This window comes from Bufo bufo, chromosome 3 (assembly GCF_905171765.1).
Source record: "Bufo bufo chromosome 3, aBufBuf1.1, whole genome shotgun sequence".
In the NCBI taxonomy this organism is placed as follows: domain Eukaryota; kingdom Metazoa; phylum Chordata; class Amphibia; order Anura; family Bufonidae; genus Bufo; species Bufo bufo.
The window spans coordinates 276,686,386-276,711,983 of NC_053391.1; the positions used below are offsets into that span (position 1 = coordinate 276,686,386).

The 25,598-nt window shown below is 44.0% G+C and overlaps 1 protein-coding gene across 1 annotated transcript in view; it reads right to left on the reverse strand.

The window, feature by feature from the left end:
* Positions 1-25,598, reverse strand: part of CACNA1S (calcium voltage-gated channel subunit alpha1 S) — a 1,092,054-nt gene that overhangs the window by 983,456 nt on the left and 83,000 nt on the right. Inside the window, 1 exon segment of the mRNA XM_040424151.1 lies at positions 2,051-2,258. Within this exon segment, the coding sequence (XP_040280085.1) occupies positions 2,051-2,202 (152 nt within the window). The 5' untranslated portion in view covers positions 2,203-2,258.

Here is a 25,598-nt window from a genome sequence, read left to right on the forward strand (position 1 = left end):
TGATATCACATTCATAACACTGCTGTAAATGAAGACAACGTTCGCTAGCTGTCAATGGCAGGAAATTTAACGGGTACTGCAACACATATTTTCTTTTGTTTAGCATCTAAAAATGGTCCAGTCTATGAGAGCGTTTTGTTATTGTCATGGCAGCCTGTACCCACCCCCTATCTGCACCACTGCACTCACCCTCCTAGTTTTCTGGTTTTCTCCAATGGGCTGGACCGCTGCCCCTCCTCTGCCTCACCCACAGAGGGCCCAGGCACCGGAGTATCATCCTTCTGCTGCAGCCTAGGCTTGTCTGCCTGGTGTTCTCTACCCGTGCACAGTCCCAGTCTATAGCTGGCTGCCCCTGGTTATTTAAAGCAGCTTCCCCTGTGGAAGGGTGCCTGAGCAATAGGTGTATCTAGTGTGTAATGCTGTTGTGTTCTGTTTTTTTGCCCTTGTGCTGACCTCAGCCTGATTTTGACCCTCTGCTGCCTGACCTGGCCTCAGTCTTGTTTCAAAGTTTCGCACAAACTCTGCCTGCCATGACCGTCATCTTGTCACTGACTACAAATTTTACCAGACCCCTCAGTGCTCTACACCAATATCTCTGACTCCCGTGGATCAGCTGTCAACCACATTGGGACTACTCCAAAAGGAAGTGGCCTGGTGCCTCCCCTGCAGTGAATCCAAATCCCTAAATAGGGGTTAAAGGTTGAAAATCAGGGGACTGTCAACATAGCGTCCTTAGGTTTAAAGTGGTTGGTTAACACAGTGGTTCCACACCCACTGATCGTTACATGTGTAATTAATGTGCCATCTGTGTATGGATGGCGGACAATCAAATTTGGAACTGCTCATGCTTTTCAGAGGATCAAATGATCCTCTCTACTGAAGGTCTGTTTGGGTCATCCGGAGCATGGCATGTGTGCATGTCCTTATGTAACCCCTGCTCCAAACACCTCCTGACAGAAAAGTCAGAACACCCTAGATGGCAGTCAAGTTGTTTAAATTACCTTCCTGCTCTCTCATCCTGATCTCTCACCAAAAGGTACGCTACCCAAAAGAATCCTCTGAGAACCTTTATATAGTGTTTAGGGGGAAGCAATTTTACACCAACTTGTGGTAAGACCCAATGTCTAATGAGATCAAATCTGTAACTGTTTACATATCTGCCTGATTCATAATTGCATACCAAGGTTTCCAGCAATCCAAAATTTTTATCTGGGTGCCTTATATACTTGTATGAGTGTATTTTGTGCTGCACTGTGGTATTTGTTTGGCACTGCAGGGGAGGTAATTTGCATTTTACTGCGGTATTTGTTTGTCTACCGACGGGGAGATATTTTGAATTATATGGGGAACAGTATACCCTGCTAGCCAATGTTCCTGAATATACAATGCCTGGATCAGAGGATTCCCTACAGAGATTGTTTCTCACTCTTCTCCTTTCACTAGGGCATTATTTGGCACTGAGAAACTACCTACTACACTAACACCTCTACCCTTCTTTGTCTTTCTTCTTAACTATTCCCTATGTTTAACAGTGAGTATGGTAATTGCATTGTTAATTGCATACTACGGCTTCTGTAATCTTGAAGCTTACTTAGGTTACTGCACCGTTTGTTTCTTTAGGCCTCTTGCACAAGACCGTATGCCCTCCGAGACATACAGTCCGTGAGCGGGCCATATGTCCCGGAGTCGCATTGATCGTGCGCACGGGAGCAGACCGCATCATAGATTACAATGATGCTGTGCACGTCAGGCCGCCCGCGGGACTATTGTCCCGCACTCATAAGATCATATGAGTGTAGGACAATAGCCCCGCGGGTGCACCGACATCCACAGCATAATTGTAATCTATGATGCTGTGTGCTCCCGTGCACACGATCAATGCCATTCCCGGGACATATGGCCCGCTTACGGACCGTATGTCTCGGAGGGCATACGGTTGTGTGCAAGAGGCCTTATTCTTTGCACAATTGATTCGGTCCCAAAAACTCTAATACAAAGTAAAGGTCTGCATTATTTATAATCTCTAAATATTTCACTTATGAAAGGATACTTCCATTCTACAATGCTTATGCAGCCTTTTCTGAACCGATTTTGAAGGCCTAAACAAAACAATGACCGGGGAGGGCGTGGAGATGGTGGCACTAAAGGTTTCTTCTTTTTCTTCTGTGTTCCCTCTTCAGCTGCTGCTCCCTTAAGATCCATTCTTCTTGAGTTAACTTGAAGTTTTGGTGTTGTTTTGTCCCTTCCACAGCCAGATCCTAGAATATGCACAAAATCAATTATATTATTTAAAATACATAATTAACATTTATATAAATAGAACAAAACTTTATTTTACCAGTATGCGGACAAATAACAAGACTAACTGTATTTAAAAGGCATCAATAAAAATCTGCAGAATTTTTGTAGTGCTTGTTTCCGGATTTATCAGAGCTAAATCACTGAAGCTGTGAGCTATTTCATTTTTGTCCACATGGGGTCACCAACAGCATTTTATTATCTTAAAGATATTCGTGAACCAGTTTGGCAAACTAGGAAGTTCTCCTGTGTAAGTACATTAAAGAAAGGAGAGAACATTGGGAGCTGAACTATATTACTCCTAGCTGGCACAGATATGAAATTCTGACACAAATCTGTAGAGGCATGCCTAAAGTTACAAGTTAGATTAGATAAGCTGTAAAGCAGTCACAAAAAGTCATAGAAGCAAATACCACAGACAAACAAACAAATAAATACAAAAGAAAGTCACAGAAAACAGGTATTCTCATAGCATAAAGGTAAGTGCTTTATTCACATCTGTGTTAAAAAAAATTCTGTGTTACAGCCACAACACCCAGACAGTCTTTAACATGGAGTGACATCCTTAGCTCTGTGTAGAGCACAGAGACAATTGTCTCCTATGGTCTCTAGGTCCTGTTCGGTTAGACATAGTCCAAAATAGGTACACATGCTCTGAGTTTCTCTGAGGTTTCAGGTGTAAATAACACTACTTACTTGAATGGGGTCTTGTGCTGTCCATGATGTTTATTCACACACAAATTGCACAAGGACTAAAATTATGGTTGTGTAAATAGGCCCTAAATATTTCTCAGTTACTAGCAATATATTAATTGAATTAATCACATTTTTAAATGATAGTGGATAAGAAACGTATGTGCTTCTTTCCCGAATAACTACCATCTTTGCTCTGCTATTACTGCTTTGCTCAGCTTCTGCATTCGTATTCTTTTGCATATTGTGGATCACACAATAAGACAGCTTTGAATAGTGAGGATAATAAATCCAGAATTTTACTCCAAAATTTAAACAATTTAGGACAGTGTCAGATCTGTAACAAGGATGGGGCAGGATTAAATAGATCTCAATTCATGTATAATGCACCATTATAAAAAAATAAATTTCTGAATTATTCTGAGAGAAGAAACATTAGAGACTTTTGGAAAAGTTTGTAATACTGGTAAACCAACTTTATTCAGTAAAATGCTTAAGTACTGTAGACCACATTACATGGTTAGGCTACATGCACACGAGGGTTAGAAATGGCTGTCATTTTTAGCACCAATGAAAGTGTATGGGGCTATTCACATGGCCGTTTTTTTAATGGCCAGTGAACAACAACTGTCAAAAAATAGGACTTGTCCTTTTTTATTTTACTGTTTTCATGGCCAGACAGATCCCACTGAAATCAATGGGACAGTTCCCTGCCGTTAAATATGGGTATGTTAGTTCAATATGGCCTTTTAGGGGTTAAAACAAAAATCACTCACTTCAACCACTTGCATGCACAGAAGCAGTCGCTCCTCTCTTGATTTTAAAGGACCTGTCCTCAGCGTGATGACATCACCATGCGATCATATATTAGCGTGGTGAAGTCATCCTGCTTAGCGTAGTTCTGTCAAGATCAAGAAAGGATGAGGTGAGTGATATTTTTCTGCTAAAAAAAAATATTACAAAAGGCTTGAGGGATTAAAAAATAACTGAGCCGGGGGCATCGATTGGCAGCCGAGCGTGATGGCTGCTTGATCTCTCAGCTCCTGCACTTGACGACTAAGAAAAGTGTGTTATACCCCTTCTTTGTGACCTGCACCTGCAGCAAGTGTTGCCTTCAACACACCAAAGATGCCCAGAGGCAAAAGGGCTAGCTTCAAGCAAGGAAAGCTTAAATCTTACTTTGAAAAAGAACCCGACGCCACACAGCCGAGCCTGGCGGAGATTCCACCCTCCCCGCCATCTTTAGAAGTGGCTTCCTCCTCTCCGCCGCTACAGCAGCGTGCCAGACCCTCTCTACATGAAGTTCTTCGCACATCAACCGGATCATCTCCGAGTAGTGGTTCGTCCCGGTCGTTGCCTGATCTGACAGGAGTGCAGGAGCCATCTTCTCCAGGCACAAGGAGCACAGAAAAACAGAGGCTCAAGATTCTATCTGTTGTGCCGGGAGATGTGAGCCCCGGGTCCCCAGCAGCTTTCCCTACCTCTGTCATCTTACAGGGGTTCCCCACCTCAGACCAGCCTGCCTCAGGGAATCTCCTTAAAGACATGCTGATTGCCTTCAGAGCTGCCCTGCACAAGGACTTTTCTTCTCTAATAGCACCTCTTCAATCCTCCATTACAGGCCTAAATGCCAGGGTCCTCCATGTAGAAACAAAAATGAGGGCGTTTGCTACTTCTCATAACCAATTAATAGACAGTGTCATGCCTTAAGCAGTTTGTTATTGCTAATTTATGCATAGTTAGTATGCTTTATAATGCATAATTCTCTGTTCATTGTGTAACTGACCCATCTAGTGGCCATTTACATACACTGCAGCTCTTCACACTAGAAGTTTGACCCACTTCAGCTTCCATATCTTGAAGCCTAGGAACTCTAGTGACATCATCAGCCCTGCACATAGCAGAAATTTTCCTCATTCACAGCCATCATTGCAGAGTTATCCACACGGTCTGGTAGTTTCCTGATCCATCCTCTACATCTAAGCTTTCGGTAGACATAACAACATGGTTTGCATTGGTATGCATATTGTATTATATGTATTTTCATATGTCAGACTGCATTAATAAGTGCATTATTTTTCTGTTCCTCAGTTTTACCTGATATATATTCTTGCAATAAAGACAAAGTTGGACGTTACTGTCACGAGGGTGTCAAGAGCCACGCCTGACTCCGTTATACCCGGGGTCAGGAAGTCGCAGCGGGTGGCTGCGCGCTCTATGTAGAAAGATTGTGCTGTTTCTTTATAATAGCTTTCTGGGTTTGCCTTGCAACCATTTTTGGCTCACTCAGGGATCCGTAGCTCCTTCTCCTCAGCTGTTTCTTGTCCAGCACTCCCAACCTCCTTATATTCCCATCTCTCACTTCTCTGGTTGCCAGATATAGAGCTTCCTGCCTGGACTTCTATACTGACCCACTGGAGCTGTGTAACGGTGTTCCCTGGTTGTTGTTCCAGAACGTTACCCTCCGGATCCCTGTTGGGCCTTCGTGGTCTGCTGTTGTCGCCCACCTGGGATTATATGTTTGTCTGTATTGTCTGTCCTCTTCTTGGTGTTTGCCTTTAGTGTCAGTGGTGCGACCTAGTGATCCCACTGCCCAGTTCACTACATAGGGCTCATCTTAGGGAAAGCCAGGGTTTAGGCACGTGATCGGCGTACGGGTGAGGAACCCGTCTAGGGACGTCAGGGCAGTCAGGTGCCAGCCGCAAGGTGAGTCAGGGGTCACCACCTTTCCCTCTCCCTTGGACAGGGCCTTCCCATTTCCCTCCCTTTGTGTGACGCCGGTCATTACAGTTACTCCATTGTCAATTCATTGCTGGGAAAGGTTTAGCTGTCTGTCAAGCTATGTACCTTCACACATAAGGAGGACAGAACAGTAAAACAGTGACTTCTTACAAGCTGGATACGAGAAGCTGCTATTCCTTAAATCCTGGCCGCAGTAAAACAGCAACTTCTTACAAGCTGGATACGAGGAGCTGCAATTTCTTAAATCCTGGCCGCATAAAAAAGCGGCTTCTTATAAGCTGGATACGAGAAGCTGTTATTCCCTAAATCCTGGCCGCAGTGAGTCAGTAACCTCTAACAGGCTGGACCGCATGATACTAAACCCTACAAAGTGCAACGGTCCAGCGTCGCCACCCGCAACAGTTGCAAGTGTGCAAACCTGTTCGGTGTCATCATGTCAACAAGAGAATCCGAACTGTTCAAGACAAGGTCTCACGTCTCAGTTAGCTCTAGAAGCTCAAAGAGATCAGTGAGCAGCTCCATGGTCACCATTGCCCGTGCAAAAGCTGATGCCACCAAAATCGGATGACGACCTAAATATGGGCCCAAGAGCAGCCTCAACCCCTGCTAAAGAGCACCAGCAGACTCCTGTCACACAGGTGACCTCAGCTAACCAGAAACCCTGCATTGAACAAGACAACAGTTTCATAGAGCATCAGCCCTTAATGTAAACTGCATTCAAACCTACAAATGATCGCAGTATAGTCAAATCCTTTAAGAAAGGTTCAGGCCCTTTGAGATACCACCTCTACATACAGGGGTTTGAATTAGGCATTTGAAATACAGCCATTTGAAATACAGCCATTTTGAGAAAATATATATTTACTTCAGGCCTACAGAGGTTCAGGCCCACTGAGATACTACCTCTACATATAGGGGTTTGAATTAGGCATTTGAAATACAGCCATTTGAAATACAGCCTGTTTGTGCAAAGATATATTTACTGGAGGCCTACACTGGTTCAGGCCCTGTGAGATACTACCTCTACATAGAGGGGTTTGAATTATGCATTTGAAATACAGCAATTTGAAATACAGCCATTTTGTGCAAAGATATATTTACTTCAGGCCTACAGAGATTCAGGCCCTCTGAGAAACTACCTCTACATACAGGGGTTTGAATTAGGCATTGAAAATACAGCCATTTTGTGCAAATATATATTTACTTCAGGCCTACAGAGGTTCAGGCCCTCTGAGATACCACCTTTACATTCAGGGGGTTTGAATTAGGCATTTTAAATACAGCCATATGTAATACAGCCTTTTTGTGCAAAGATATATTTACTTCAGGCCTACTGAGGTTCAGACCCTGTGAGATACCACCTCTACATAAAGGGGTTTGAATTAGGCATTTGAAATACAGCAATTTGAAATAAAGCCATTTTGTGCAAAGATATATTTACTTCAGGCCTACAGAGATTCAGGCCCTCTGAAATACCACCTTTACATACAGGGGTTTGAATTAGGCATTTTAAATACAGCCATATGTAATACAGCCTTTTTGTGCAAAGATATATTTATTTCAGGCCTACAGAGGTTCAGGCCCTCTGAGATACCACCTCTACATACAGGGGTTTGATTTAGGCATTTGAAATAAAGCCATTTGAAATACAGCCTTTTTGTGCAAAGATATATTTACTGCAGGCCTACAGAGGTTCAGGCCCTCTGAGAAACTACCTCTACATACAGGGGTTTGAATTAGGCATTTGAAATACAGCCATTTGAAATACAGTTATTTTGTGCAAAGATATATTTACTGCAGGCCTACACTGGTTCAGGCCCTGTGAGATAATACCTTTACATACAGGGGTTTGAATAAAGCATTTGAAATACAGCCATTTGAAATACAGCCATTTTGTGCAAATATATATTTACTTCAGGCCTACAGAGGTTCAGGCCCTCTGAGATACTACCTCTACATACAGGAGTTTGAATTAGGCATTTGAAATACAGCCTTTTTGTGCAAAGATATATTTACTTCAGGCCTACAGAGGTTTAGACCCTGTGAGATACCACTTCTACATAAAGGGGTTTGAATTAGGCATTTGAAATACAGCCATTTGAAATACAGCCATTTTGTGCAAAGATATATTTACTGCAGGCCTACAGAGGTTCAGGCCCTGTGAGATACTACCTCTACATACAGGGGTTTGAATAAGGCATTTGAAATACAGCCATTTGAAATACAGCCATTTTGTGCAAAGATATATTTACTTCAGGCCTACAGAGGTTCAAGCCCTCTGAGATACTACCTCTACATACAGGGGTTTGAATTAGGCATTTGAAATACAGCCTTTTTGTGCAAAGATATATTTACTTCAGGCCTACAGATGTTCAGGCCCTCTGAGATACTACCTCTACATACAGGGGTTTGAATTAGGCATTTGAAATACAGCCATTTGAAATACAGCCATTTTATGCAAAGATATATTTACTGCAGGCCTACAGAGGTACAGGCCCTGTGAGATACTACCTCTACATACAGGGGTTTAAATTAGGCATTTGAAATACAGCCATTTGAAATATAGCCATTTTGTGCAAAGATATATTTACTTCAGGCCTACAGAGGTTCAGGCCCTGTGAGATTCTACCTCTACATAGAGGGGTTTTAATTAGGCATTTGAAATACAGCCATTTGAAATACAGCCTTTTTGTGCAAAGATATATTTACTGCAAATATATATTTACTGCAGGCCTACAATGGTTCAGGCCCTGTGAGATACTACCTCTACATAGAGGGGTTTGAATTACGCATTTGAAATGCAGCCTTTTTGTGCAAAGATATATTTACTTCAGGCCTACACTGGTTCAGGCCCTGTGAGATTCTACCTCTATATAGAGGGGTTTGAATTATGCATTTGAAATAAAGCAATTTGAAATACAGCCATTTTGTGCAATGATATATTTACTTCAGGCCTACAGAGGTTCAGGCCCTCTGAGATACTACCTCTACATACAGGGGTTTGAATTAGGCATTTGATATACAGCCTTTTTGTGCAAAGATATATTTACTTCAGGCCTACAGATGTTCAGGCCCTCTGAGATACTACCTCTACATACAGGGTTTTCAATTAGGCATTTGAAATACATCCATTTAAAATACAGCCTTTTTGTGCAAATGCGGCACGCCAGACCTGCAGGGTATTGCGATGTGAGGTCACGGTTATGGGCAATCGAGGGTTGCTCACTGTATTGGAGAACCCTGGGCAGGCATGCAGCAGTGAAGGAGAGGCTGGCACAAAAGTCCTCTGGGGCACACTCTGTATTGAGGGACCAGGCCTGATGTTGGATGAGGTGCCCTGGATGTTGCAGGTGTTTTATGTGCCCGGGGCAAGGTCCCTTTAAGGTTCGTGACGCCAGTGCCAATTGAACGGTGGCACACCGTGTAGTGACAGATGGAATAATGGAGGAATCAGTAGATAAACCAAATGTCTTTTTACTGGAAACTCACAGTGCAAACTTTACACATACAGTTCAATTTATGGATGGTTGTAAGGCAGTTCCTCAGACAGTTCTTTCACAAACAGGTAGACTTCAGATGGTGGCAGGAAATAAACCAGCAAGATACTTGGAGGAACACAATGATGATTGCTTTACAGTGCAACTCTGCTCTATCCCCTTCAGCTATTCTAGCTGGCTGGATGCCAAGGCCCGGATGCCTAAATGCTGGCTTTTATCCTTGGTATATCGTTCCTTCTCCAAGATCGCACTTGCTGCATTCTATATAACTCTGTCCATCATGGTACTTATCTGACCTGGTGTTGACTGGAATGGAAGGGAGGATAACTGCTGATTTTCCCCAGGAGGTGTCTCTTTCTCCACAGGTAGGCTAGGATCCCTCTACTAGCCCCCTGGTTACAGCTAACAGCCTGGACTGCTCAGCTGCATGTCAGGAGAAGGCGCTGCCTGGTGCCTTCTCACTGGTCTCTGCAGACTCCTGACCTTGAACTCGAACCCCGAGCTGACTCCCCTTCCCTGTCTGGACCTGAATACTTATACCAGGGCTACTCTAGCTCCCTCTAGCGTCTAGGGTGACCAACTACAGAGACTAGGCCTGATACTACATAATACAGGGGAAACATTACATATAAAGCAATACGTTAGAATTTACAGAATACATGCACAATAAAAAAAATGACACTTCTGTCCCTAGTGAAAAGAAGTCACGCACACCCCAATTGACCCTCGTGTAGTGCCCACGCTTAGTCCGTGAGGCCACTACACAAAGATATATTTACTTCAGGCCTACAGAGGTTCAGGCCCTCTGAGATACCACCTCTACATACAGGGGTTTGAATTAGGCATTTGAAATACAGCCATTTGAATTACTGCCTTTTTGTGCAGAAATATTTACTGCAGGACTACACTGGTTCAGGCCCTGTGAGATACTACCTCTACATAGAGGGGTTTGAATTAGGCATTTGAAATACAGCCTTTTTGTGCAAAGATATATTTACTGCAGGCCTACAGAGGTTCAGGCCCTCTGAGAAACTACCTCTACATACAGGGGTTTGAATTAGGCATTTGAAATACAGCCATTTGAAAAACAGCCATTTTGTGCAAAGATATATTTACTGCAGGCCTACACTGGTTCAGGCCCTGTGAGATAATACCTTTACATACAGGGGTTTGAATAAAGCATTTGAAATACAGCCATTTGAAATACAGCCATTTTGTGCAAATATATATTTACTTCAGGCCTACAGAGGTTCTGTCACAACTGTGACTGATCCAGACAGGTCTGGGAGGAGAAGGTCGCAGCGACTTGCTACTCGCGATAGCTTGTGAGTTTGCTCCGTGGTTCAGGGTATGTCATCTGGGTTTTGCCTTGTGAACCTTTTTGTCCTGACTGGGAGTTTGTAGGCATCCTTCTCAGGTGAGTCCTTACTTCCAGTTCTATTCTGACCTTTGAAGGAGATCGTTTGATGGTGTTGCTGTCGAGCTCTTGTCCGGCGTGGACTGTTGTGATTGGGATCGCCTTCTCTGCTCGTGACTGGATAAGTCTATCTCTGATATATGTTTGTTTGTTGCTGTCTTCCCCTGCTGTTCTCCTAGACATGAGTGATGGTGACTAGTGCTCCCATCGGCCTTTCCCCACTCTAGGCTTTAGGGTGACTGAGGGTTTAGGCATCCTGCTCGCCGCACGGGTTCACACCCCGTCTAGGGTATCAGGGCAGACAGGTGCCAGCTTAGGGTTAGTCAGGGGTGGCCATACTATTCCCATCCATAGATAAGGGTCCCCCTACCCCTCCGTCTGGTGCAACACGACTGCTGCTGGGGTATCAGTCGTGACAGTATATCTGGCCTTTTAAAAAAAAAAAAAAAAAAAAATGACATTTCTTTTTTTTTTTTTTTTGCTTGCTGTTTTGCTTTGTATTTTTCTGTTCCACTATGGATCCGGTTACGGTTTTGGCGAAACAATTACAGGGATTATCCCTTGAAGTGGCAGGATTAAAAACAACAGTGCGGCAGCAGCAGCAGCCATCCTTGGGTTCCACCGTTGCTACGGGAAACCAAGGTACTCCTGAGCCAAAAGTGGCTTTACCTGATAGGTTCTCAGGAGGGAGAGATCAATTTGTAACCTTCAGAGAAGCTTGCAAATTGTTCTTCAGGTTACGCCCTAGATCCTCCGGCGGTGAGGAACAACGGGTGGGTATTGTAATTTCTCTCCTGCAAGGAGATCCGCAGGCTTGGGCTTTCTCCCTACCATCAGACTCTCTGGCCTTACGATCAGTGGAGGAGTTTTTTGAAGCCCTGGGTCTCGTATATGATGACCCGGACAGGGTCTCACTGGCTGAGTCTAAGCTACGTAGACTTCGGCAAGAGAACCGGTCTGCTGAACTATATTGTTCCGAATTCCGTAGGTGGGCTACTGACACGTTATGGAACGACTCGGCCCTTAGGAGTCAGTTCTGCCAGGGCTTGTCTGAAAAATTAAAAGACGCGCTGGCGGTATACGAGGTCCATGGGTCTCTGGAGGCTGCTATGTCTCTGTCCATAAGAATCGACAGACGACTCAGGGAGAGACTATTAAATTTTACGGAGGCCTCTATAGGGCAGGGATCGGTTTGTTATGATCCAGTCGAACCAATGCAAATAGGGGGCGCCACTAGACGGGTGAATCCTCCTAAGTTCCGCTGTAGGTCAGAGGTTTATTTTCGTTGTGGGGGGAGGGGTTATTTTGTAAAGGTTTGTCCCTCAGAACCCAAGAGACCACAAACAAAGGAGCCGCCGGGAAAACTAGAGTCCCCAGATTGTGCGGAGGATAACAGTCTGGGCGTATTCGTTTCCTCCATACGCATGTCTCAGTTTTTGTTGTCCGCTACCGTTGAGGCGGGCAATAAGACTGAGATCTGTTCCGTCTTTTTGGACAGTGGGGCGGGGGTCAACTTGGTGGATTCACGGTTTACGGTTTGCTCAGGCTCTGGGTTTTACTCCGGAACCGATACGCAGAACTATTCCTGTTTTTGCCATCGACTCCTCCCCTCTTACTCAGAAAGAGTTAACTCAGATCATTCATAATATCCATCTGCAGGTAGGGGACCTCCATAAAGAGCATATCTAGTGTTATGTCCTGGACGGTCTTCCGGCTCCTATGGTATTGGGGCTTCCCTGGCTGGTGACTCACAATCCAGTGGTGGATTGGCAGGCCGGGGAGATTGTGGAGTGGAGTGAACATTGTAAGGACAACTGCTTGAGTAGTAGGTGCTCTACACTCTCTGTAAAATCTTTACCTGCTTTTCTGTCAGATTTTATGGATGTGTTCTCTGAGAAGGGTTGTCAGGGGTTACCACCTCATCGTCCATATGATTGCCCGATTAATCTACTACCTGGGGCCAAACTACCTAAAACCCGGTTATACAATCTTTCCGGCCTGGAGAGGAAGGCTATGCAAGATTATATTTCGGAGAGTTTGGCTAAGGGACACATCAGACCCTCTTCTTCACCTGTGGCTGCAGGGTTATTTTTCGTTAAAAAGAAAGATGGGGGCCTACGTCCTTGCCTGGATTTCCGGGAATTAAACCGGATAACTATCCGAGATCCCTATCCTCTTCCTCTCATTCCCGACCTCTTTAATCAGGTTGCTGGTGCTAAATGGTTCTCCAAAATGGATCTCAGAGGAGCCTATAACCTGGTTCGCATCAAAGAGGGGGATGAGTGGAAGACGGCTTTTAATACTCCGGAAGGGCATTATGAAAATCTGGTCATGCCATTTGGTCTTACTAATGCGCCTGCGGTATTCCAACATTTTGTCAACGATATTTTTAGTCACCTTATCGGGAGATTTGTTGTGATATATCTTGATGACATCCTGGTCTATTCCCCGGATCTGGATACACATAAGATCCATCTGAGACAAGTGCTGCAGATATTAAGGGCCAACAAATTGTTTGCTAAGTTAGAAAAATGTGTGTTCGCCGTAAAAGAACTGCCATTTCTGGGGTATGTGTTGTCAGATTCAGGTTTCCGCATGGATCCAGAGAAAGTCCGGGCGATTATAGACTGGGATCTGCCTGAGAACCTGAAGGCATTGCAACGCTTCCTGGGGTTTGCCAATTTTTATAGAAAGTTTATAAAAAACTATTCCTTGGTGGTCAAACCACTGACGGACATGACCCGAAAGGGATCCGATTTTTCCAAATGGTCACATGCAGCCAAAACTGCCTTTGCATCTCTGAAGGAGAGATTCACCTCGGCCCCTATTCTCGTACAGCCAGATGTCTCGCTTCCTTTTATTGTAGAGGTTGACGCATCAGAGGTGGGGGTGGGAGCGGTACTATCTCAGGGCCCGTCCCCTGGTGAATGGCGTCCGTGTGCTTTCTTTTTGAAGAAATTGTCTACTGCAGAAAGGAACTATGATATTGGCAACAGGGAACTTTTGGCTATTAAGTTGGCTTTTGAGGAGTGGCGTCATTTTTTGGAGGGGGCGGTTCATCCCGTCACGGTGATTACTGATCACAAAAACTTATTATATCTGGAGTCTGCTAAACATCTCACCCCTAGACAGGCTCGGTGGTCGTTATTTTTTACTAGGTTTAATTTTGTAATAACCTATCGCCCGGGGGCAAAAAATACTAAGGCGGATGCATTGTCTCGAAGTTTTCCTGGAGGGGGTGATGTTGAGGTACCAGAGCCCATTTTGCAAAAGGGGGTGGTGGTCTCTGCATTACACTCAGGTTTGGAGGGGAGGGTGTTGGAAGCTCAGGGGGACGCCCCAGCCTCCTGCCCCTCGGGTAAACTGTTTGTGCCAGAAAATTTACGACTGGAGATACTAAAAGAACACCATAACTCCACACTGGCAGGACACCCAGGTAGTAGGACAACCTCTGAGTTAGTGTCTCGTCGGTTCTGGTCGCCTAAATGGCGCCAGGAGGTGTTGAATTTTGTATCTGCATGTGCTATCTGTGCTCGTTCTAAGGTAGATCATACTCGTCCGGCAGGGCGTCTTTTACCTCTGGCCATCCCCAACAGGCCTTGGACGCACCTGTCAATGGATTTCATTACGGATCTACCAGTATCAGCGGGGAAGACTGTTATTCTTGTAGTTGTTGACAGATTCAGTAAAATGACTTTATTGCTCTTGCCGCATTGCCTAATGCTAACACACTGGCTCAGGTTTTTATTGACCACATCGTGAAGCTTCACGGGGTCCCTTCCGATATTGTTTCGGATCGTGGTACCCAATTCGTTTCTAAATTTTGGAAAGCTTTTTGTTCTCGTTTAGGGGTTCATCTGTCGTTTTCTTCATCTTTCAATCCACAGTCCAACGGTCAGACTGAACGTACCAATCAAAACCTAGAGACATATTTGAGATGCTTTGTTTCCGAAAATCAGGAGGAATGGTCATCTTATTTACCGTTAGCAGAGTTTGCCATTAATAATCGTCGTCAAGAATCCACCGATAAGTCACCATTTTTTGGTGCGTATGGTTTCCATCCTCAGTTTTGTACGTTTAGTGAGGGGGGGCCGTCTGGGATTCCCGAGGAGGAACGATTTGCGTCTTCACTTTCTTCAGTGTGGCAGAGTGTGCAAGAAAGTTTGAAGAGAATTGGTGGTAGATACAAACGTGCGGCTGATAGGAAGCGCTCTGAAGGTCCGGACCTTGGGGTGAATGACTTGGTGTGGTTGTCTACCAGAAATATCAAGTTGAAGGTTCCCTCGTGGAAATTAGGTCCGAGATTTATTGGTCCTTATAGGGTAATTATGATCATTAACCCGGTGGCTTTTCGTCTGGAGCTACCTCAGACTATAAGGATCCATAATGTCTTCCACAGATCTCTGCTTAGGAGATATGTAGAACCTCCTGAACCATTGCCACTACCGCCTCCACCGGTGGTTGTTGATGGCAGTCTTGAGTTTCAGGTAGAAAAGATTGTTGATTCACGATATGTTCGCCGCTCTCTTCAGTACCTGGTGCACTGGAAAGGTTATGGTTCCGAAGAGAGAATGTGGGTTCCAGCATCAGAGATAAAAGCGGACAGACTCATTCGGGCTTTTCATAGCTCCCATCCGGAGAGGCCTGGTCTTGAGGGTCCAGGGGCTACTCGTAGAAAGGGGGGTACACGACTGTGACTGATCCAGACAGGTCTGGGAGGAGAAGGTCGCAGCGACTTGCTACTCGCGATAGCTTGTGAGTTTGCTCCGTGGTTCAGGGTATGTCATCTGGGTTTTGCCTTGTGAACCTTTTTGTCCTGACTGGGAGTTTGTAGGCATCCTTCTCAGGTGAGTCCTTACTTCCAGTTCTATTCTGACCTTTGAAGGAGATCGTTTGATGGTGTTGCTGTGGAGCTCTTGTCCGGCGTGGACTGTCGTGATTGGGATCACCTTCTCTGCTCGTGACTGGATAAGTCTATCTCTGATATAAGTTTGTTTGTTGCTGTCTTCCCCTGCTGTTCTCCTAGACATGAGTGATGGTGACTAGTGCTCAAAACGGCCTTTCCCCACTCTAGGCTTTAGGGTGACTGAGGGTTTAGGCATCCTGCTCGCCGCACGGGTTCACACCCCGTCTAGGGTATCAGGGCAGACAGGTGCCAGCTTAGGGTTAGTCAGGGGTGGCCATACTATTCCCATCCGTAGATAAGGGTCCCCCTACCCCTCCGTCTGGTGCGACACGACTGCTGCTGGGGTAGCGGTCGTGACAGGGTCAGACCCTCTGAGATACTACCTCTACATACAGGAGTTTGAATTAGGCATTTGAAATACAGCCTTTTTGTGCAAAGATATATTTACTTCAGGCCTACAGAGGTTTAGGCCCTGTGAGATACCACTTCTACATACAGGGGTTTGAATTAGGCATTTGAAATACAGCCATTTTGTGCAAAGATATATTTTTACTGCAGGCCTACACTTGTTCAGGCCCTGTGAGATTCTACCTCTATATAGAGGGGTTTGAATTATGCATTTGAAATATAGCAATTTGAAATACAGCCTTTTTGTGAAAAGATATATTTACCTCAGGCCTACAGAGGTTCAGGCCCTGTGAGATACCACCTCTACATACAGGGGTTTGAATTAGGCATTTGAAATACAGCCATTTGAATTACTGCCTTTTTGTGCAAAGATATATTTACTGCAGGCCTACACTGGTTCAGGCCCTGTGAGATACTACCTCTACATACAGGGGTTTGAACTATGTATTTGAAATACAGCCATTTGAAATACAGCCATTTTGTGCAATTACATATTTACTTCAGGCCTACAGAGGTTCAAGCCCTCTGAGATACTACCTCTACATACAGGGGTTTGAATTAGGCATTTGAAATACAGCCTTTTTGTGCAAAGATATATTTACTGCAGGCCTACAGATGTTCAGGCCCTCTGAGATACTACCTCTACATACAGGGGTTTGAATTAGGCATTTGAAATACAGCCATTTGAAATACAGCCATTTTGTGCAAAGATATATTTACTACAGGCCTTCACTGGTTCAGGCCCTGTGAGATACTACCTTTACATACAGGGGTTTGAATTATGCATTTGAAATACAGCCATTTGAAATACAGCCATTTTGTGCAAAGATATATTTACTTCAGGCCTACAGAGGTTCAGGCCCTCTGAGATACCACCTCTACATACAGGGGTTTGAATTAGGTATTTTAAATTAGGCATTTGAATTACAGCCTTTTTGTGCAAAGATATATTTACTTCAGGCCTACAGAGGTTCAAGCTCTCTGAGATACTACCTCTACACACAGGGGTTTGAAATACAGCCATTTGAAATACAGCCTTTTTGTGCAAAGATATATTTACTGCAGGCCTACAGAGGTACAGGCCCTGTGAGATACTACCTCTACATACAGGGGTTTAAATTAGGCATTTAAAATACAGCCATTTGAAATATATATCCATTTTGTGCAAAGATATATTTACTGCAGGCCTACACTGGTTGAGGCCCTGTGAGATACTTCCTCTACATAGAGGGGTTTGAATTAGGCATTTGAAATACAGCCATTTGAAATACAGCCTTTTTGTGCAAAGATATATTTACTTCAGGCCTACAGAGGTTCAAGCTCTCTGAGATACTACCACTACACACAGGGGTTTGAATTAGGCATTTGAAATACAGCCATTTAAAATACAGCCATTTAAAATACAGCCATTTTGTGCAAAGATATATTTACTGCAGGCCTACACTAGTTCAGGCCCTTTGAGATACCTCTGAGATACCACCTGTACATACAGGGGGTTTGAATTAGGCATTTGAAATACAGCCATTTAAAATACAGCCATTTAAAATACAGCCATTTTGTGCAAAGATATATTTACTGCAGGCCTACACTAGTTCAGGCCCTTTGAGATACTACCTCTACATACAGGGGTTTGAATTATGCATTTGAAATACAGCCATTTGAAATACAGCCTTTTTATGCAAAGATATATTTACTGCAGGCCTACAGAGGTTCAGGCCCTGTGAGATACCACCTCTACATACAAGGGTTTAAATTAGGCATTTGAAATACAGCCATTTAAAATACAGCCATTTTGTGCAAAGCTATATTTACTTCAGGCCTACAGAGGTTCAGGCCCTCTAAAATAGTACCTCTACATACCGGGGTTTTAATTAGGCATTTGAAATATAGCCATTTGAAATAAAGCCATTTTGTGCAAAGATATATTTACTGCAGGCCTTCACTGGTTCAGGCCCTGTGAGATACTACCTCTACATACAGGGGTTTGAATTATGCATTTGAAATATAGCCATTTGAAATACAGCCATTTTGTGCAAAGATATATTTACTTAAGGCCTACAGAGGTTCAGGCCCTGTGAGATACTACCTCTACATTCAGGGGTTTGAATTAGGCATTTTAAATACAGCCATTTTGTGCAAAGATATATTTACCTAAGGCCTACAGAGGTTCAGGCCCTGTGAGATACTACCTCTACATACAGGGGTTTGAATTAGGCATTTGAAATACAGCCATTTTGTGCAAAGCTATATTTACTTCAGGCCTACAGAGGTTCAGGCCCTCTAAAATAGTACCTCTACATACCGGGGTTTTAATTAGGCATTTGAAATATAGCCATTTGAAATAAAGCCATTTTGTGCAAAGATATATTTACTGCAGGCCTACAATGGTTCAGGCCCTGTGAGATACTACCTCTACATACAGGGGTTTGAATTAGGCATTTGAAATTCAGCTATTTAAAATACAGCCATTTTGTGCAAAGATATATTTACTGCAGGCCTACACTGGTTCAGACCCTGTGAGATACTACCTCTACATACAGGGGTTTAAATTAGGCATTTGAAATACAGCCTTTTTGTGCAAAGATATATTTACTTCAGGCCTACAGAGGTTCAAGCTCTCTGATAAACTACCTCTACACACAGGGGTTTGAATTAGGCATTTGAAATACAGCCATTTGAAATACAGCCTTTTTGTGCAAAGATATATTTACTGCAGGCCTACAGAGGTACAGGCCCTGTGAGATACCACCTCTACATACAGGGGTTTAAATTAGGCATTTGAAATACAGCCATTTGAAATATAGCCATTTTGTGCAAAGATATATTTACTGCAGGCCTACACTGGTTCAGGCCCTGTGAGATACTACCTCTACATAGAGGGGTTTGAATTAGGCATTTGAAATACAGCCATTTGAAATAGTCTTTTTGTGCAAAGATATATTTACTGCAGGCCTACAGAGGTTCAGGCCCCCTGAGATACCACCTCTACATTCAGGGGGTTTGAATTAGTCATTTGAAATACAGCCATTTTGTGCAAAGATATATTTACTTCAGGCCTACAGAGGTTCAGGCCCTCTGAGATACTACCTCTACATACAGGGGTTTGAATTAGGCATTTGAAATACAGCCATTTGAAATACAGCCTTTTTGTGCAAAGATATATTTACTTTAGGCCTACAGAGGTACAGGCCCTGTGAGATACCACCTCTACATACAGGGGTTTGATTTAGGCATTTGAAATAAAGCCATTTGAAATACAGCCTTTTTGTGCAAAGATATATTTACTGCAGGCCTACACTGGTTCAGGCCCTGTGAGATACTACCTCTACATACAGGTGTTTTTCATTAGGCATTTAAAATACAGCCATTTGAAATACAGCCATTTTTTGCAAAGATATATTTACTGCAGGCCTATACTGGTTCAGGCCCTGTGAGATACTACCTCTACATACAGGAGGTTGAATAAGGCATTTGAAATACAGCCATTTGAAATACAGCCATTTTGTGCAAAGATATATTTTTACTGCAGGCCTACACTGGTTCAGGCCCTGTGAGATTCTACCTCTATATAGAGGGGTTTGAATTATGCATTTGAAATATAGCAATTTGAAATACAGCCATTTTGTGCAATGATATATTTACTCCAGGCCTACAAAGGTTCAGGCCCTCTGAGATACTACCTCTACATACAGGGGTTTGAATTAGGCATTTGAAATACATCCATTTAAAATACAGCCTTTTTGTGCAAAGATATATTTACTTCAGGCCTACAGAGATTCAGGCCCTCTGAGATACTACCACTACAAACAGAGGTTTGAATTAGGCATTTAAAATACAGCCTTTTTGTGCAAAGATATATTTACTTCAGGCCTACAGAGGTTCAGGCCCTCTGAGATACCACCTCTACATACAGGGGTTTGAATTAGGCATTTGAAATACAGCCATTTGAATTACTGCCTTTTTGTGCAAAGATATATTTACTGCAGGCCTACATTGGTTCAGGCCCTGTTAGGATCCTGGAATTTAATATGGAAGGATCCGCATGGGAATTTGATCATGGCAAGGTCATTAGGTGAGGTTTTGGCGGGAGATTTTCCCGCCGAAAGTGGTGGTCAGGGTGGCTAAATTTAGCCAGTGTTACTGGGGAGAGGTCAAGGGTTGAGGATTGGCTAGTTAGGGCACCTATAGAGGATGGTTGCTGGGCAGATTAATTGTTGATGCCCAGCAACAGTTAGGGCATTGGGTGTTGACTTATGGGGATGGGGTCTGTCTGTGTATATATTGCGGTGGCTGTCAGTGATCCAGCTGTCAGCCAAACCGCAAGTCTGGAGATGCACTCTGCCCGTCTGCCCCTGTGAGGATTCGCCTGCTTCCTGCGTTCCTGCCGGCCGTACCTGATGGATGATTTCATCGCTGCCCTGCGGAGCCGTGCTGTGGAGGAAGGAGCGTCTGCCTGGTTTGAAGCTTGCCTGTCGGACCTGCGCCTGCCTTCCCGGAGTTGCCTGGAGCTGGAGGAGCCTCTTGCGGTGATGGACCGGAGCCTGCGGACCCTGCTGCTGTCTTGCCTGCGCTGCGCTCTCCTCAGCATGAGAGGAGGCAACGCACCCGTTTCTCACCTTCTCCATCTAAGTCCTCTGCTGAGCGGCGGCGTCCAGAGAAGAGGCAGGCATCGGAGTCCAGACCCGGAAGTAGCGGCGCGGGTGTGATGTCACTTCCGGTGGTGCAGTAGCCTTCTGTGTCCCCGGGAACCTTGATGTGACTGATGGTTCCGGCGGTCCTTTGCTTCCTGGGTGCCCTCTGGTGGACGTTCAAGGAATTTCTTTTTTTCGTCGCAGAAGTGGGAAGAGGTCCAGGACTCGCGGACAGCAGGGGCAGCGTCCAGCTCTGCGGCTCCACTCCGGTGTTGAGCCGCGGGCGGATGTGCGCCAGGAAGATACCTCTTTGCCACCAGGAGTGTCATCGCTTTCCCCTCCTCGCAGGACTGAGGCTTCGTCTGATGGTGAGTGCCTTAGTGGCTTGTCTCCGGTACTTACCTCCTTGTCCTCTGTCCTCTCCTCTCTTCAAGCTATGATTCCCGCTGTCCCTCTATCTGCTGTGCCGTCTGCCGTTGCGGATGATGTTACATCTGCATGGCGATCGGTCGGGCAGAGGGATGAGCAGAATTCTGACAGCGAAGGTTCCCTCCCTCTTCCGTTATTTTGTAAGCGGAAGGGGGTAGCGGAGACTTGTTACAAGGAGGCTCTCCCTTGTGAGATGTCCCCCTTGGGTTTTCATTTGCCTGTCTCTGTTAAAGAAAAAATTTGGCGTAATGAATTTGTTGATATTTTATCTCTTTTGCCTGCGTCTAAGGATTTTGTAATTAAATTGGATAAGCGTGATGAGAAGACTGAGGAGGATCGGCGACGTCCGATTCCTCGGTCATTCAACAATTGGTTGCAGGCGTATTGTATTTTTTGTAGTGTCATGGGTGAGAAATTTCCTCAAAAGTGTTCTGGGTTATTTCAGCATTTAGACAATGTTTTAGAAGCTTATAAAAATTTTGGAGGTGTTGGGTGGTTCTCTTATGATGAAGGTGTTAGGCAAAAATTGTCTGTATACCCTGGTATGCGTTGGGGGGCAAAGGATGTGGGTTTGTGGCTCAATTTGTTGGTGCCGCATCGCACGTCCTTTTCCGCTCCTAGGCAGCAGCCGTCCTCAACTGTTTCTCAGCCGTCTGCTTTGAGGAAGGGCACTTGCTTTGCGTTCAATGAGTCGCAGTGTCGATGGCCTTCCTCATGCAGATATCGGCATGAGTGTACATTTTGCGAAGGCAGCCACCCCATGGTGCGTTGCTTCAAGAAAGCAAGTCTGCCCTCTCAGCCATCCGCAAGGGAATATGTTTCAAAGAGCCTGGACGCCAGTAAGGGTAGCGAGCATGGGTCCGTGGTTAGAGCAGTATCCAAATCGCATGATGGCGGAATTACTTCTTAAGGGTTTTTCTGTAGGTTTTATTTTGCCTTCGTTTTCAGGTTCTGGTTGTGAATGGGTTAATAACCTATCTTCAGTTAACCATTTCCCGTCTGTGGTGCGTGCGAAATTGATGAAGGAGCTGGAGGCGGATAGGATTTCAGGTCCTTTCTCTTCCCCTCCGTTTGTTAATTTCCGTCTCTCACCTTTGGGTATTGTACCTAAGAAGGAACCGAATGCCTTTCGCTTGATTCATCATTTATCTTTCCCTTATGGGGCATCTTTAACCTCTTAAGGACCGGGCTCATTTTCACCTTAAGGACCAGGCCATTTTTTGGAAATCTGACCAGTGTCACTTTAAGTGCTAATAACTTTAAAACGCTTTGACTTATCCAGGCCATTCTGAGATTGTTTTTTCGTCACATATTGTACTTCATGACACTGGTAAAATGAAGTCAAAAAAATAATTTTTTTTGCACAAAAAAATACCTAATTTACCAAAAATTTGGAAAAATTTGCAGATTTCAAAGTTTCAGTTTCTCTACTTCTGTAATACATAGTAATACCCCAAAAAATTGTGATGACTTTACATTCCCCATATGTCTACTTCATGTGTGAATTGTTTTGGGAATGATATTTTATTTTTTGGGGATGTTATAAGGCTTAGAAGTTTAGAAGCAAATCTTGAAATTTTTCAGAAATTTACAAAAACTAAATTTTTAGGGACCAGTTCAGGTCTGAAGTCGATTTGCGAGGCTTACATAATAGAAACCACCCAAAAATGACCCATCTAAGAAACTACACCCCTCAAGGTATTCAAAACTGATTTTGCATACATTATTAACCCTTTAGGTGTTGCACAAGAGTTATTGGCAAATGGGGAGGAAATTTGAGAATTTAATTTTTTTGTCTAATTTTTCATTTTAACCCATTTTTTCCACTAACAAAGCAAGGGTTAACAGCCAAACAAGATTGTATCTTTATTGCCCTGACTCTGCCGTTTTCAGAAACACCCAATATGTGGCCGTAAACTACTGTACGGCCACACAGCGGGGCGTAGAGGGAAAGGTGCGCCGTATGGTTTTTGGAAGGCTGATTTTTATGGACTGGTTTTTTGACACCATGTCCCATTTGAAGCCCCCTGATGCACCCCTAGAGGAGAAACTCCCTAAAAGTGACCCCATCTAAGAAACTACACCCCTCAAGGTATTCAAAACTGATTTTACATACGTCGTTAACCCTTTAGGTGTTGCACAAGAGTTATTGGCAAATGGGGATGAAATTTGAGAATTTCATTTTTTTGCCTAATTTTCAATTTTAACCCATTTTTTCCACTAACAAAGCAAGGGTTAACAGCTAAACAAGACTGTATCTTTATTACCCTGACTCTGCTGTTTACAGAAACACCCCATATGTGGCCGTAAACTACTGTACGGGCACACAGTAGGGCGTAGAGTGAAAGGTGCGCCGTTTGGTTTTTGGAAGGCTGATTTTGCTGGACTGTTTTTTTGACACCATGTCCCATTTGAAGCCCCCCTGATGCACCCCTAGAGTAGAAACTCCATAAAAGTGACCCCATCTAAGAAACTACACCCTTCAAGGTATTCAAAACTGATTTTACAAACGTTGTTAACCCTTTAGGTGTTGCACAAGATTTAATGGAAAATAGAGACACAATTTCCAAATTTCAAATTTTTGGCAGATTTTCCATTTTAATATTTTTTTTCCAGTTACAAAGCAAGGGTTAACAGCCAAACAAAACTCATTATTTATGGCCCTGATTCTGTAGTTTACAGAAACACCCCATATGTGGTCGTAAACAGCTGTACAGGCACACGGCAGGGCGCAGAAGGAAAGGAATGCCATACGGTTTTTGGAAGGCAGATTTTGCTGGACTGTTTTTTTTGACACCATGTCCCATTTGAAGCCCCCCTGATGCACCCCTAGAGTGGAAACTCCAAAAAAGTGACTCCATTTTAGAAACTACGGGATAGGGTGGCAGTTTTGTTGGTACTAGTTTAGGGTACATATGATTTTTGGTTGCTCTATATTACACTTTTTGTGCAGCAAGGTAACAAGAAATAGCTTTTTTTGCACGTTTTTCTTTTTGTTATTTACAACATTCATCTGACAGGTTAGATCATGGGGTAATTTTATAGAGCAGGTTGTCACGGACGCGGCGATACCTAATATGTATACATTTTTTTTTATTTATGTAAGTTTTATACAATAACTTCATTTTTAAAACCAAAAAAATGTTTTAGTGTCTCCATAGTCTAAGAGCCATAGTTTTTTCAGTTTTTGGGCGATTATCTTGAGTAGGGTCTCATTTTTTGCGGGATGAGATGACGGTTTGATTGGCACTATTTTGGGGTGCATATGACTTTTTGATCGCTTGCTATTACACTTTTTGTGACGTAAGATGGCAAAAAATGGCTTTTTTTACACTGTTTTTATTTTTATTTTTTTACGGTGGTCATCTGAGGGGTTAGTTCATGTGATATTTTTATAGAGCTGGTCGATACGGACGCGGCGATACCTAATATGTATACTTTTTTTTTATTTATGTAAGTTTTACACAATGATTTCATTTTTGAAACAAAAAAAAATCATGTTTTAGTGTTTCCATAGTCTAAGAGCCATAGTTTTTTCAGCTTTTGGGCGATTATCTTGAGTAGGGTCTCATTTTTTGCGGGATGAGATGACGGTTTGATTTGTACTATTTTGGCGTACATGCGACTTTTTTGATCCCTTTTTTTTACCTTTTTTGGGAAGTAAGGTTGGCAAAATTTAAATTTTCTCATAGTTTTTATTTTTTTATTTTTATGGCGTTCACCGTGCGTGGAAAGTAACATGCCCATTTTATAGATCAGGTCGTTACGGACGCGGCGATACCTAATATGTGTAGTTTATTTTATTTTTTAAATTTTTATTCAGTGATAAATGTTTTTTTTTTTTATCTTAACTTTTTTCACTTTTTTTTTTACATTTTTTTGACCCAGACCCGCTTGGTTCTTGAAGATCCAGTGGGTCTGATGTCTGTATAATACAGTACAGTACAATATATATTGTTCTGTACTGTATTTTACTTACACTGAACAGATCTATGCTTTCAGCATAGATCTGTTCAGCACCATGGACAGCAGGACGCCTGAGCAGGCGTCCTGTTGCCATGGGAACCCTCCCCGTCTGCTCAGAACTTCGCAGACGGGGAAGGGTAAGCACGGGGCTGAGGGGGGCTCTCTGGGGGCTCTCTCCCTCTCCATCGGGGGGCTGCAAAGGCACAGCAGCCCCCCGATGGAGAGGGAGGGAGCTCCCTGACCGATGACAGTTAACTTTTTCCATACAGCGGTCCGTACGGACCGCGGTATGGAAAGGGTTAAACGGCTGACATCTGCACAGATGTCAGCCGTTTTTACCAGGGTGCCAGCAATGTGCTGGCACCCTGGTATAACCACTAGAAGCCAACGATCATTCATGGAGAGGCGGGCGGGGGATCGCGATCCCGCCTGCCGCACCGCCCGCCTCCCGCAACGCCCCCACCGCCTTTGACACCCCCCCCGCACCACCCGCCGGCATCAAATCATGCAGGGGTGCAGGGGGGGGGTGAAAAATATTTATTTTAGCCACTCTAAAGTTTCTGATCCCCGCGGTCAGGGACCGCGGGCATCAGAAACTGCAAAAAGCGCAG